This window comes from Piliocolobus tephrosceles, chromosome 4 (genome assembly GCF_002776525.5).
Source record: "Piliocolobus tephrosceles isolate RC106 chromosome 4, ASM277652v3, whole genome shotgun sequence".
Lineage (NCBI taxonomy): Eukaryota > Metazoa > Chordata > Mammalia > Primates > Cercopithecidae > Piliocolobus > Piliocolobus tephrosceles.
The window spans coordinates 512,517-526,263 of record NC_045437.1 but is presented as its reverse complement, the minus strand read 5'-3'; the positions used below and the strand labels follow the sequence as shown (position 1 = coordinate 526,263).

Sequence of the window (13,747 nt, the reverse complement as noted above, 5' to 3'; positions counted from 1 at the left end):
GACAGAACCCCACCAGGACTGGGCCAAATCCCAGCACTGGACAGAACTCCACCAGGACTGGTCTAAATCCCAGCACTGGACAGAACACCACTAGGATTGGTTCAAAAATTAAAGTTCTGGAAGGTTCTGTTCTGCTATGTCTTGGCAGGTTAAAATTCAAATTACGCTTTTCCTAGCACATCCACAAGGAGATACATGTGATCAAGAAAGTTAAGTGTTCCAAATGCCCACTTTCACATTCAGGGAAAATGTTTCCATAATGGCTGAAATCGGAGGTGTGTCACAATACGACACGCCTTGGCATGGCGACCCTCTATACAGAGGAGAATGTGCTCAAAGGGGACCTTGTTTCCAACGAAGGCAGTTAAGAGATGTCTACACAAAACAAACCCAAGGGCAGTGACCAGGAACGCTGCTTTTGTGAGTGGCTCATGATACGACACCTGGTCCACCCGAGGCGGCCAGTCCTACTCCCCAGGGCCTGCGACTTGAGTTCTCCAGAGCGCTGCACAAAGAAGGGGGCCTGGGTCCTGGGGCCGGGACCTCCCTGAAGCCCGACACTGAGCACAGTTCCGTGGGCATCCCCCACCCCCTCTGTGTGATACGGACATTGACCCACGTCATCTTGAACTCTCATCTCCGTGATAATTCAGTCTTGAGATGATCAAAGACAGGAACTGTGGACAATCTCAAGTGAGAAAATCCATGACTGAGGCTTCCATGCCAGGACACATGAACGTCCACAAAGACGACCCGGCGGCGTGTCAATCACTAACCCTCGTGTCTGTGCCACTCGGTATGAAGAATATTCTGTTCTCATCATCTAGAGGTTAAAGTTGCGTGTGGTACGAAGAGTAATCTTACATGAAGTGGTGCTCCGTGTCTGCACGCACCCTGAGAAAGCAGGAAAGTGCACCCACACGCTGTCGCTGGTCACGGTCAGCAGCGTGAATGGTGGGGAAGACTTTTACTCCCTTTCTTTTCATCAGTTTCTGTGAAGTTTGTGACTTTTACACCAATCAAATACTACTGTAAAGTTTTAATATAAGTAAATCTGAAGCCAAGTAAAATACTAATAAGCTATTTTTTGACTAGAATACAGCATTTCCAACCACGCGGAACAAGTGCTTCCTTTATTCCCATGTATATTACAACAAAAGAGAAAAAATTTGAAACGATCTCGTAAATCAGAATAAAAATGTATTTGGAATCGTGTCAGCAAAAAATGGCAGAGAAAAGAGCTCCAAATTCTAGCCCTCCATAAAAAGCAACTATATAAAAAGCAAGAAAAGGTATCAGAATGAGCTTTTTTGGAACTCAGAACCCAGCTAGCAACTGTGCAGGAAAACAGCCAGTTTTCAGTACAGACCGTGACTGACACTCTAACCTGCGCGCGTCCACTCCCCTCTCCCAGCTCAAGAGTAGCTGTGGAAACGCCAGCCTGAGTTCTGAGTTCCCTAATCCAAAAGTTCAAAATCCACAACACGCAAAGGAAATGTTAACTAAGAAAAAAGAGAGAAGACGTGAATAACCGACAGGAAAGAGGGTTATCACCACACATCCCGGAGACATTACAAGGGAAACGAAAGAACGTGATGAACATCTGTGCCCACCACCGTGACGACTCAGATGAGGTGGACCAATTCCTTGAAAGAAACAATCTGCCAGAACAGACATAACTGTAGAGGGCTCTATGAAAGAAATCAATTCAATAGTTAATAACCTTCCAAAACAGAAAGTACCAGGCCAGATGGGCTCACTGTATAGAAGAAATTATACCAATTCTCTACAGCATCTGCCAGAAGATGGAAGCAGAGAGATGACTTCCTAACTCATTCTATGCGGTCAGCATGACCCTAAAACCAAAACCAAAGACAATACAAGAAAACCACAGGCCAGTATCTCTCATGAATACAGACGCAAAAATCCTCAACCAAAAAAATCAGCAAACTGAATCCAACAATCCATCAGAATTCCATACCACAATTAGGCAGGATTTAGTCCAGGTATGTACAGCTGGCTCAACATTTAGTCCTCTTTCTCTTACAGATAGGTCTCACTCTGTCACCCAGGTTAGGGTGCAGTGGTGCCATCACAGCTCACTGCAGTCTCAAACTCCCAGGCTCAGGGGGTCTTCCTGCCTCCCGAGTAGCTGGGACTACAGGCACGCACCACCATAACCAGTTAATTTAAAAAAAAAAAAAGTTTTCTTACAGAGTCTCGCTATGTTGTCCAGGCTGGTCTCAAACTCTTGGCCTCAAGCAATCCGCCTACCTTGGCCTCCCAAAGCACTAAGATTACAGGTGTGAGCCACTGTGCCTGGCCCAGTTCAACGTTTGAAAATCCTTCACGCCACAGGCTGAAGGAGAAGATCACAAGACCACATCATAGATGCAGAAAAAGCATTTGACAAAATCTAACACCCTTTCATGACGAATCCTTTCAGCAAACTGGGAGAAGAAGGGAGGCTTCTCCACATGACGACAGCACCCATCGTCCACGGCCAGCAGACACAAGGCTGCGCTGGAAACCAGGTGCTCCCAGCAGGACTGGGGGCGAGGCAAGGACGCTCCCTCTCACCAGACTTCCCAACATCATGCTGGAAGCCCCAGACAAGGCAGTAAGACAAGAAAACGAAATAAAAGGTATACAGATTCGGAAGGAAGGAATAAAACAGATGACATGATTTTCTATGTAAAAAATGACAAAGAATCCACAAGAAAACCTCATGAAACTAACAAGTGATGACAGCCAGCGTGCAGGACTCCAGGTGTCAAGACTGGCGCTGTGCCCCCCACCCTCCGCCCCAAAGACATGTTGAAGTCCTTAGCCCAGTGCCTCGGAATGCAACCTTTCTTGGAAACAGGGTCTTACAGAGCCAATCAAATTACCATGAGGCCATTAAGGAGGGCCCTGATCCACGATCACTGGTGTCCTTCTAAGAAGGGGAAACCTGGCCCTGTAGAGAGACAGGCACGGAGCAGAGACTCTGTGAAGAGACACAGGGGAAGACAGCTTGTGAGAGCAAGGCTGGAGGGAGGCCCTCTGAGACAAACAACGCCAGCAGCTGCGTAGACCACCAGCAGCCAGGAGGGGCACGGAACAGCTTCTCCCGCACGGCTCGCATGAGCAGAAGGTGCGGGTACTAGAGTGCCGCTGTCCAGGCAGTAACTGGTCTGGTTTGAAATGGGGTGGTGTGGGCTGCAGGGTGGGTTTCTGAGGGAAGAGGAGATCCCGAGGATGCAGAGCCATTTTGGAGACACTGGAACAGAAGTCAGCAAAGAATGGCCCAAATCGGGCCCCTGCCTGTGCTGTGGGCAGGCATCTTACAGGCACACCATCCTGGCTTCCATACTGCCAATGGCTGCCTCCGCCCTGCAAAGGCAGAGCTAAGAAGATGGGACAGAGGTCACGCAGCCTCCAGGGCCTAAAACATTCACACAAAAAGGCTGGCTGACCCCTGCACTAGGAGTTTAAAATGAGTGAAAGCATCTCACACAAGAAAAACATGATTTGATTACAAGCTTCAGACAAGACAAACAGCACTGAAGAGAGTGTATAATCCAACCAGTTCCCATGGCGACGCAGACAGCGTCCTCTGATTTCTGCCCCTTGAATCAACCCATACACAGAGCACGAAGTCGCTAGGGTTTTGGGATACACGTAGATACTATCAACCCAACACAGAAATGCAGGCAGCAGGGCTGGGGCTGCAAGGGGAAGCAGGCCTGGCTCACACACACGTCCGTGGTCCCCGGAGGTGGCCTCACCAGCACCAGCCATGGGGAGGGAGACAGGAGGGCGCATCCCAGCACCGTCACAGAAAAGGTGGAGGAGGAAGGAGTCCTCCTCTATCCAGGCAGGTGGGTCCTGCGGAATGTGCTCATGGCCAGAAATGGGATTTGGTTGGATGGACAGCGAAGAAAGTAACTGAAGCAAGAGCTACAAGCAGAGGCGATCACAGACGTGAGAACTGCAGCCCTGGGAAGAGGGACATGACAAGCCCTTTCCTGGGCTGATTTTACACATATTACCTTAATCAACAGTTTCAATATTAGAAATAACTTTCAGGAATGCAGAGAACGGGAGAAAGGCCCCGTCCCACCATCCACTGAGTTCCCGCCGGCCGGGCTCTGCTTTCCTCCCTCCTGGCGTCCACCCCTGGAGGACTGGCACACAGCGAACGACGTTCAGTTAATCCTCCTGACGGCAGGCCCGTCAGAAACATCTGGGAATCCGTAGCACTTCTGTTCATACCTGCCCTCTTTCAAAGAAGCTGGGATGCTCTCTTTTGAGTCAAGTGAGTCCTCTGATGCAAAATGCAGTCGGGAAGCCTTCCGCTCGCTCTCTCTCACGGGGCGATCATCTAGAAGAAAAGGCCACAGAAGACTGCGCAGGTGGCAAGCGGCGGGCAGCTGCGTCCACCCTGGGGCATCTGCACAGGGCAGGGTGTCCATCCCCTTGGGGCCAGCCCTGCTCCCGCCGACCCAGTACAGAAATGCTGGGCTCTGGTGGTCCCACGGCTTCCCGGAGATGCCCAGCGTGGTGCCCAGAGGCCGCCTGTCCCTCAGAGTTCACTGCTGCTCACAGGAGCAGCCGCACACGGATGAGGCTCACACACACACACACTCACACTCACGCATACACACACATATACACACGCATACACACACACCCTTTCTCTAAAGTGCACACCAGGTGTGAGGTGGGATTCTCAAGTCACACTCGGGTAACCCAGAGAAGCCTCCAGGGATGGAGGCTGCCTGGCCCGTGAGGCTGCAACTTCCAGGGGGCCTTTAGGGTCTGTGCTTAGGGCTGGACCTCGGGGACACGCATGCCCGGGGCCACCAGGCTCCCACCCAGAACTCCTGGAGCTTCCTTATGTAAATCCCTGGAGATAAGAAGGTCCCCGGGCCTCCAACCTCAGCGCTCTGGAACTTGTAACATATCTTAGCCCCCACTCGTAATGTTAAATCTGTGACAAGTTCCCAGCTGCCTCCATTGAGCCTAGAGCACACCTCGAAAACTACATAATTACAGTAAGAAATGAGTAACAGCACAACATAATCAGCAAAGCAGAAAAACAGAGGAGTTCTGAAAATCACACAAAGGTGCCAAGTCACAGGCCTCTGCGACCTGGGGCGCTCTCCACCCAGCACACATGACGCCCCCAGGAGACATGGGGGCCAGGAGACCTGCCCTCCCGCAACCTTTCCACCCCGGCCTTCACCCGCCCCGCACTAACGACGCACAGCTCTCTGCCCACCAAGACTTCGCTTCACTTCTGAGTCAGTTCCAAATCCTGCACTCCAAGAATATTTCTCTGGACTGTTGTATAAATTCTAAGGCGGCATGTCTGAAGCCAAATGCAAACTAACCTCCACCCCAAAGCCACCCTCTCCTGCCGGCGCAGTCTCCCCAAACGCTGCCTCCACCCCACACACAGGCCCTTGCTATCTGCCTCCTCCACCACCAGGGCCTTTCCATGACCCACGTGGAGCCAAGGACCGAGCCCCCTCCGGGAGGCACCTTGTGGGGCGGGAGGCACCATGCGGGGCAGCAGGCCATCCCCAGGCCCAGCACCTCCGGGTTCCCGCAGCGCCTCTGACTGCCAGCGCCACTGCTGGAAGCATCTGTCACGTGCGGGAAGACTGTTGTGTTCCTTCTCTGTAGAAACACTAAGATTCTGAATCTAAAACCTGGATGACAGAGGCGATGATTTAGAACTGAAGATTCCGGCCGGGCGCGGTGGCTCAAGCCTGTAATCCCAGCACTTTGGGAGGCCGAGACGGGCGGATCACGAGGTCAGGAGATCGAGACCATCCTGGCTAACACTGTGAAACCTCGTCTCTACTAAAAAAAATACAAAAAACTAGCCGGGTGAGGTGGCGGGCGCCTGTAGTCCCAGCTACTCGGGAGGCTGAGGCAGGAGAATGGCGTGAACCCGGGACATGGAGCTTGCAGTGAGCTGAGATCCGGCCACTGCACTCCAGCCTGGGCAACAGAGTGAGACTCCGTCTCAAAAAAAAAAAAAGAAAAGAACTGAAGATTCCAAAAATCATCCAGAGTAAGGACAGTAGCTTTTAAAACAGCCAAACTCAAGTGTTTATAAGTCACTTGGTTAACCAGCCAAATAAACGCCACAAAACAAGTGCTTTTCCCCCGACCTCTCCCAATTACACTGTGTCCACTGTGAACGCCTCTCCCAATCACACTGTGTCTCGGGGGGTCCACTGAATCCTCTCACAACTAAACAGCGAAATCCTCACTGGGTTTGGAAACAGTGTGTCTTGGGGTGTCCACTGTGAATGCCACGGCCCCGTCCCAGTCAGAAGAGTGTCAGGCAGCAGAGCCAGGCTCTCAGGCGCCCGCACCATGCATGTGCCACACGCTCCCAAGGAAGCGCTCCTAGCTGCCAAGAGCGGCAGCACAGAGCTCTATCCACACTGGAAGGCCAGCAGCAGGGCCTGTCCAGGGCCCATCACTTGCCACATGAGCAGGTGAGCCAGGGTCTTCCCTGACAGTGATGCTGGGAGCCAGGTCTCACTTTGGCCACAGAGACGCCCTGAGTGCCTCCCAGCCCTTGCAGAGCAGCAAACGTACCCCCAGTCACTGGCCTCCCATCCGATGCTCCTTCCACTGCCAACTGCCAGCCCCCAGTGCCCAGGGTAGCTGAGCTCCTGCAGAAGCAAAGTCCCCCAGGACCCAGGGCTACTGTCAGCTCCTCGAGTCACTTTTAGAAGGTCAGAGAAAAATTGTTTTGATCATTAGTTACTAAAAAATGGTCAAACTGTGGCAGACTGGGGCATTCTCACAAGAGGACTCCTTTAAACAAATTTCAATCCATACCACTAACCTACCCTGTCACCTAACAAGGAACACAGGGTGTGTGTGCTGCATGCTGACAGACAGCTCTTTCCAGCATCTCCAGAAACTTCTCCAAGTAGCAAAGCAGTGCCGTGTAAAATGTTAGAATTTGGCCAGCCTCAGTGGCCCAAGCCTGTAATCCCAGCACTTTGGGAGGCCAGGGTAGGCGGATCACTTCAGACCAGGAGTTTGAAACCAGCCTGGCCAACATGGCAAAACCCCATCTCTAGTAAAAAGACAAAAATTAGCAGGGCATGGTGGCATGCACCTGTAATCCCAGCTACTTGGGAGGCTGAGGCAGGAGTATTGCTTGAGGCGGAGATTGCACTGAGCTGAGATCATGCCACAGAACTCTAGTCTGGGCAATGAAGCAAGACTATGTCTCAAAAATAACATAAAATGAAATGTGAGAATTCCATTTACAAACACATGTGATCACGTCACCGTCAAGACACCACAGGTCAGTCCTCCCTGTGATGAGGTGACATGGCACCACACGGGCTCCACGATGGCCAAAGACGGCCTACCCAGTCTACTGACTGAGGCACTCAGGCGCTCCTCCACCTATTTTCCCACCTCCTGTGTGCAGCTTCACTGACATCACATGGACTTCAGGGGGCTGACAGGGTGAGGTCTGCTGGGTGTTCATCTGGTGGGGGGCAAAATCCCACTGGCCCTCAGTCCCGACGTGCATGACGGACAGTACCCAGGGGCCGGGCACATCACCCACCGACGTGCTTCAGCTGCGGGGCCTCCTTCAGCTGCTGTTTACTTGAAATTGACATAAGAATCTCAGTTCTCTAGAAGAACCTGAGCGCTCCCCATGGCTGTGGAAAACAGCCTGTTCAGGGCACTCGTAGTGGGGGAATGTGTTCTGACCTCTGTGATTCTGTTGGTCTTTTTTTCTAACAAGATAGTCGGGACTCTGTGATTCTTTTGTTTTTGATAAGGTTCTAGGTTCAGAAGGAGGGGCAGGATTTGAACAGCAGTGCATGGTAGGTCTAACCCTAACAACAGAAATAACCAGTGAACGTTTATAGGCCCCTGGCCATGCCGGGCAGTCTGGGAGCTTACAGATATTAATTAACTCAGGTCTCCCCACCACGACATGTCCACACGGCATTCTTACCCCCCACTTCACACAGGAGGACTGAGGTAACCCTGCATCCTCTTCTTCCCCCATGGACTCTGGAGTGTGCCTCCGGGCTGAGGCCCCAGCTCTCTCTCCTGGATCTGTGACTCGGGGTAGCGTCAGCAGAGACACCACCAGGTGCTCACAGCAACAGCAACAATACCTCCGGGGAGGCAGGAGGCAGATGGGAAGGTGACCTGCAGCTGCCCCAGCCCAAAGACCCTCCCTACTGGGCACAGCTGTGGGGGCCCTGGAAGTTCTGCCTACAAGACTGTCATGGAAACCCTTTTCTTTCAGGTCCCCTCCCAACCCTGTCCTAGTGGCAGGTGTGGGGGACAATGAGCTGCTTGTCCTGTGTGCTTCCAAGTGGGGCAGAACCAGGCAGTGTCCTGCTGTTTAGCTGCACCTGAGGTGATGCCTGGCGGCTATGCGAGGAAACAGGACAGGAGAGGTTCGGGAACGTGCCCAAGTCCGACAGCCATGACGCGGAGCGCCGGAACAGGACAGAGCAGCCTGGTCCAGGGCTGTGCTCCCACGGCCCCAGCCCTGCGCCTTCCCAGGCTGCTCACCTTCCAGTCCTGTCCTGTCCAGACACAAGGCCACTAAAGCTGTGTGTCTGCAGGAACTCAAGCCATCAACGTAGAAAACCAACCCCTGGTTCCAGGAGGAATCAAGCGCGTGACGTTAGCACACAGACACCCACCACGACTCCCACACCCTGCGGGGCAAAAGCATGGATGTGGCCCTGCCTAACGCCTACCCAGCTGCCGGAGCTTGGGGAGCAGGTGCACAACAAAAAGGCGGTAGTCAGGCTCGACCTTCACCACGGGGTTCAGCCGGAAGTCCACGTCCACGAGCTCGGTTAAGGCGTGGAGCCGAAACACCTCTGCCAAAGAGGAGATGCAGTTGTAGTAGAGATTGAGACTCTCCAATGCGGTCAGGTACTGAATGCCCTGTCAACAGGAAAACACAGTGAATTCGTTCACCCTTTAAAAAAGAAACACACAGTGAAATGAGCCAGCAACACACACTGACCAACAAACTTCATAAACGCATTTGCAATAAACACACGTCGTTACCAGGAAAAGTAGAAAAACGAAGCATGTTCTCATCTATGAAGTTCTCTGGGCCTCAAGCGGTGAGATGATCGTTTAGGGAAGCCACATGTGCCGTGGCGTGATGCAACCAAGCACAGCTAATATCTACTGAAGCCTCAGTGTGCACCAAGCTGAGTGATTTACACATACAATTTCATTTAATCCACACGCCGCTCTACAGGGTGAGAACTGTCAGGGTCTGCCCTTCACAGATGAGAAAGCTGAGGTCTGGGAAGGGGGAAAGATGAAGCAGCACTGGGTGCAGCCTGGGCTGGGTCCGCATCTGACTTGGAGCAGCCTCCCAAGCTGGTGTCAGACGCGGCCTCCATAATGCTCAGGCACCAGGCTCGGGGCAGGCGTATCCCACGGTTCTGTCAGGGCCAGTTAGGGCTATGCAGATGCGGCCTCCATAATGCTCAGGCACCAGGCTCGGGGCAAGTGCATCCCACGGTTCTGTCAGGGCCAATCAGGCCATGGCAGGTGTGCACAGCTCCCCTCACCACCACCTAGGCACCTCCCTCCAGGGTGACCCTGCCAGGGGCCCAGAGGCAGCCCCAGGCCCACTGTGCTGCCACTCAGTAAGTCTCTGGGGTCTCATTTCATTTCCTTTAAAGATATAACCATCATCATCAGAGGGCTACAACACAACATAACGTGATGTGTATGAAATGTAGCCCACGGTAAACACAAAAAAACACTACCTAAAGTGTACAGTTTACAGGTGTAAGCAGAGGGTTACAAAACACACGCCGTTTCTGCTGCGAATGGACTTTCCACTGATGTTGATAGCAATAAATTTTCTTTTAAGAAAGAGACCTAAAACTTACCTCCAGACTAACCAAGGAGTTGCGTGAGAGATCCAAAGATTTCAGACCTGTTAAACTCATCAGAGAATGTCCCAGGTGGGTAATCTTCTCTTGGTAAGTTCCAGGAATAGACAATGACTGAAGCTCAGCTAAGAATTTTAAAAAATTATGAGATTTTAATCTTTTCTTTTGAAAACAATTATTATAATAAAGGTCAACTTCTTGGTGTTTGGATATAGAGTAGACAGACACAGATCCTTGGTTTAATTCAACTTTACTTAGGCTCCTGAATCTTCTCCTCGGCCATCTGCGCCCTTCCTTGTAAAGTCCAGTTTAGTGTGGCCAAAACCCCCACTCTCAATATCTGCTCAGGTTCCCTATCCCCAGATCCCACAGCGGGTGTCTGGTCACCCTGGCCTCTCTTTCGCAATAATCCTGTTCAGTAGGTTTAGCCCAAATCCCCTTCCTCCTCATGTGTCCTCTCAGTCATTTTCCATCCACTGCCCCGCCCTCATCCTCAGCTATAAACTCCCCCTGGCCCCTGCTGTACTTGGAGCTGAGCTCCATCTCTCTCCCCCACTGCAAAATCCCAGCACTGTGACCCCAGGCCCACCTCAATGGCTCTGAATAAAGCCTTCCTCACCATGCCTGACAAGGGTCATTCAAAACATTTCTTCCTCTAACAGTACACATAAAAAGACTGACAGACAAATGTTAACACGTGTCCTATTGTGGAATAAATCCCTTTACTTTCCCTCTTACACATTTCTGTATTTTCAGCTTTTCTGAGAGAGATATATATCCTCGTAATCTGAAAAAGGCACCTAGAACCCAGTACAACTCCTTTGGAGTTGGACTATCAGCACTGATGAGCAAGGAATTAACGTGAAGTTTCAGCTTATGTTTATCTCTGCAATACCTCCAGGCCCACATGCTTCTTCCCACCTTTACTGCCTCCAAAACCATCTCTCCCCAGGAACACCCCTCTAATTCATCTCCCGCCTCCACTTCTGGCTGCTCAATTCTGTCACACCTCGCAGCCATCACCATCTGAAACCCACTAGTCGGGTAACCTGTCTGCTGTCCTCCTCTTACACCTGTGGTCGGGCTGTGCAAGCTCCATGCACCCTGCATGCTTCTGCAATGTGCACTCATAAGCAGTCATTTAGATCAACGTTAACTACAAGATGAAAGTTTCCATAATCAAAAAGACAGTTTGGATCTGAATACATCAATACTTTCCCAGGAACATTTATGTTTTAGAATATGTTTTGCGTTTTTTGTTTTTGTTTTGAGATGGAGTCTTACTCTGTTGCCCAGGCTGGAGTGCAGTGGTGCGACCTCGGCTCACTGCAACCTCCATCTCCTGGGTTCAAGTGATTCTCCTGCCTCAGTCTCCTGAATAGCTAGGATTACAGGGACGTGCCACCACATCCCGCTAATGTGTGTATTTTTAGTAGAGATGGGGTTTCTACTAAAACCCCATGTTTCCCTGTTTCCTCATGTAGCCCTTGGGCATCATCTCAGATGCAGCGAAACAGCAGGACGCTGCCTAGTTCTGCCCCACTTACAGGCACACAGGACAAGCAGCTCATTGTCCCCCACACCCTGCCACCGGGACAGGGTCAGGAGGGGACAACGTGCAATGACTTTTGGCTCATGTTCCTGAAAGAAAAGGGTTCCGTGACAGTCTTGTGGTTTCCTGACCATGTTGGCCAGGCTGGTCTCGAACTCCTGACCTCCAGTGATCCATCCGCCTCAGCCTCCCAAAGTGCTGGGACTATAGGCATGAGCCACTACGCCCAACCAGAATGTTCTGATTAAGTTTACAATTTGGTTTGAGCTCTTCCAGTTCCAGGCAAGATGGAGGGGACAGATTTCACCCTGTTCCTCCCACATATTAGACCCACCACCCTGGAGGAAAATATATGGAACAAGCATTGGGGACTGCAATGAACAGAAGCCAACCGGCCAGGGGCCTCGGCACTCGAGAGGTAACCCAGCACTGAGGCCCTGGGTTGACTCTGGCATTTTGTTTATGCTTGTTTACTACACATCCCACTCCGGGTGCCACAGAAGCTGGCAGCCCAGAAACACCAAAAGACCAAAAACCGTAAGCCTGTTCTCGATGGCCAAAGGACCAGGAGGGGCCTTGCAGGACAGACTCTCTTCACATCACCAGCCCTCCTGCAAGCAAACCCACACACACATACACAACCACACACACACACAAACACCCCTCATCCACCTGGCCTTGCGTAACAGCCAGCACCAGGGTGTGAGAATGGATCCTGACTGCTGTCCCGGCTGGCTAGAACGAGGTGGTGCCCTTCACCCTCCCAGCCAGTAGGGTCTGCCAGAGCCTGTGGGTGAGGCAGGAGCCCCATGACTGTCCCGGCAATGAGGCTGCACCCAGCAGGCTCGAATGAGGAATCTTCTCAAGTAATGGGATTTAAACAGGAAGCAGAGCCTCATGACATCATACCCAGCATGTCCACAATACGATAAAAAACGACCAAGAAAGAGAAAAATTGCAATTTGAATGAGAAAACACAGTCAATCAACAGATACCATCAAGAGAGAACACAGAAGTCAGGTCTAACAAGGATTTTAAAGTGACTGTCATAAAAAATACTTCAAAGAGCAATTACAAACACTTGAGACAAAACAAAAACTAGTCTTAGCAAAGAAACAGAAGATATAAAGAAGAAACAAATAGAAATTTCAAAGAAAAATACAATAACAAAAAATCACAAGAGCAGTTTAATAGCAAAATGGAGATGACAGATGAAAACCGTAAAACTGTAAAGAAGGCCGGGCACAGTGGCTCACGCCTGTAATTCCAGCACTTCAGGAGGCAGAGGCACGCGGATCACAAGGTCAGGAGATCGAGACCATCCTGGCTAACACGGTGAAACCCCATCTCTACTAAAAAAAATACAAAAAATTAGCTGGGCATGGTGGTGGGTGCCTGTAGTCCCAGCTACTTGGGAGGCTGAGGCAGGAGAATGGCATGAACCCAGGAAGCGGAGCTTGCAGTGAGCTAAGATCGCGCCACTGCACTCCAGACTGGGAGAGCGAGACTCCGTCTCAAAAAAGAAAAAAAAAAAAAAAACTCTAAAGAAAAACTAAGAGAACCTGTCACAAGCAGACCTGTCCTAAGACAATCGCTGAACACAGTTTTTCAAATATAAAGGAAAGACAAAAGAAAGAAACCTAGAGCATCGTGGAATGAAGAAAAAATAACGGAACAGAGAAACATACAGATACATACATTTCCTCCTGAGTTACTGAAAAGGCTAGGTGTTTTTAAAAAAATCATAATAATATGGTTCTCAAGGTATGCAGAGAAAATACTTAAGACAACTAAATTGTAAAGGGGAGAGGACAGAGACCTAAATGGTGGTAAAGTTTCTATATTTCACTCAAGAGTGGTAAAATGTCTGTACAAGTAAACTGTGTTGAATTACATAAGTACATTGTAATTTGTGTAGCCGCCACTATGAAAACCACACAAGGAGACATACACCAAAACATAACTGATAAATCAAAATAAGATACTAAAAACATTCGAGTAAGTCACAGGAGGCAGGAAAAGGGACACAGAAGGAAAAAACACAGGAAACAATCAAAAAAACAATAAAATGGCACACCTAAGTTCTAATATCTAACAATTATACTAAATGTAAATGGCCTAAAACACTACTACAAGACAGAGATTAGCAGAGTGAATAAAAATAATGAACCAGGAAACTAATTTCAAATATAAAGATACAGGTAGGTTAAAAGTTCAAAGTAAATGGATAGGAAAAGATATGCCATGCAAAAACCAATCAAAAGAAGCT

The 13,747-nt window shown here is 50.3% G+C and overlaps 1 protein-coding gene across 2 annotated transcripts in view; it reads right to left on the bottom strand.

Annotated features, from left to right (window-relative positions):
- Nucleotides 1–13,747, bottom strand: part of CEP72 (centrosomal protein 72) — a 34,734-nt gene that overhangs the window by 17,829 nt on the left and 3,158 nt on the right. For both annotated transcript variants that reach the window (XR_002726831.1, XM_023194584.1), the window contains exons 2-4: nt 9,924–10,051; nt 8,760–8,952; nt 4,258–4,366 (exon numbers count right to left, since the gene is read on the bottom strand). Coding sequence is in view for 1 of the 2 variants with exons in the window: in XM_023194584.1 (XP_023050352.1) it covers nt 4,258–4,366; nt 8,760–8,952; nt 9,924–10,051 (430 nt within the window). In the remaining variant the exon portion in view is untranslated. The remainder of the gene's footprint in view (nt 1–4,257; nt 4,367–8,759; nt 8,953–9,923; nt 10,052–13,747) is intronic.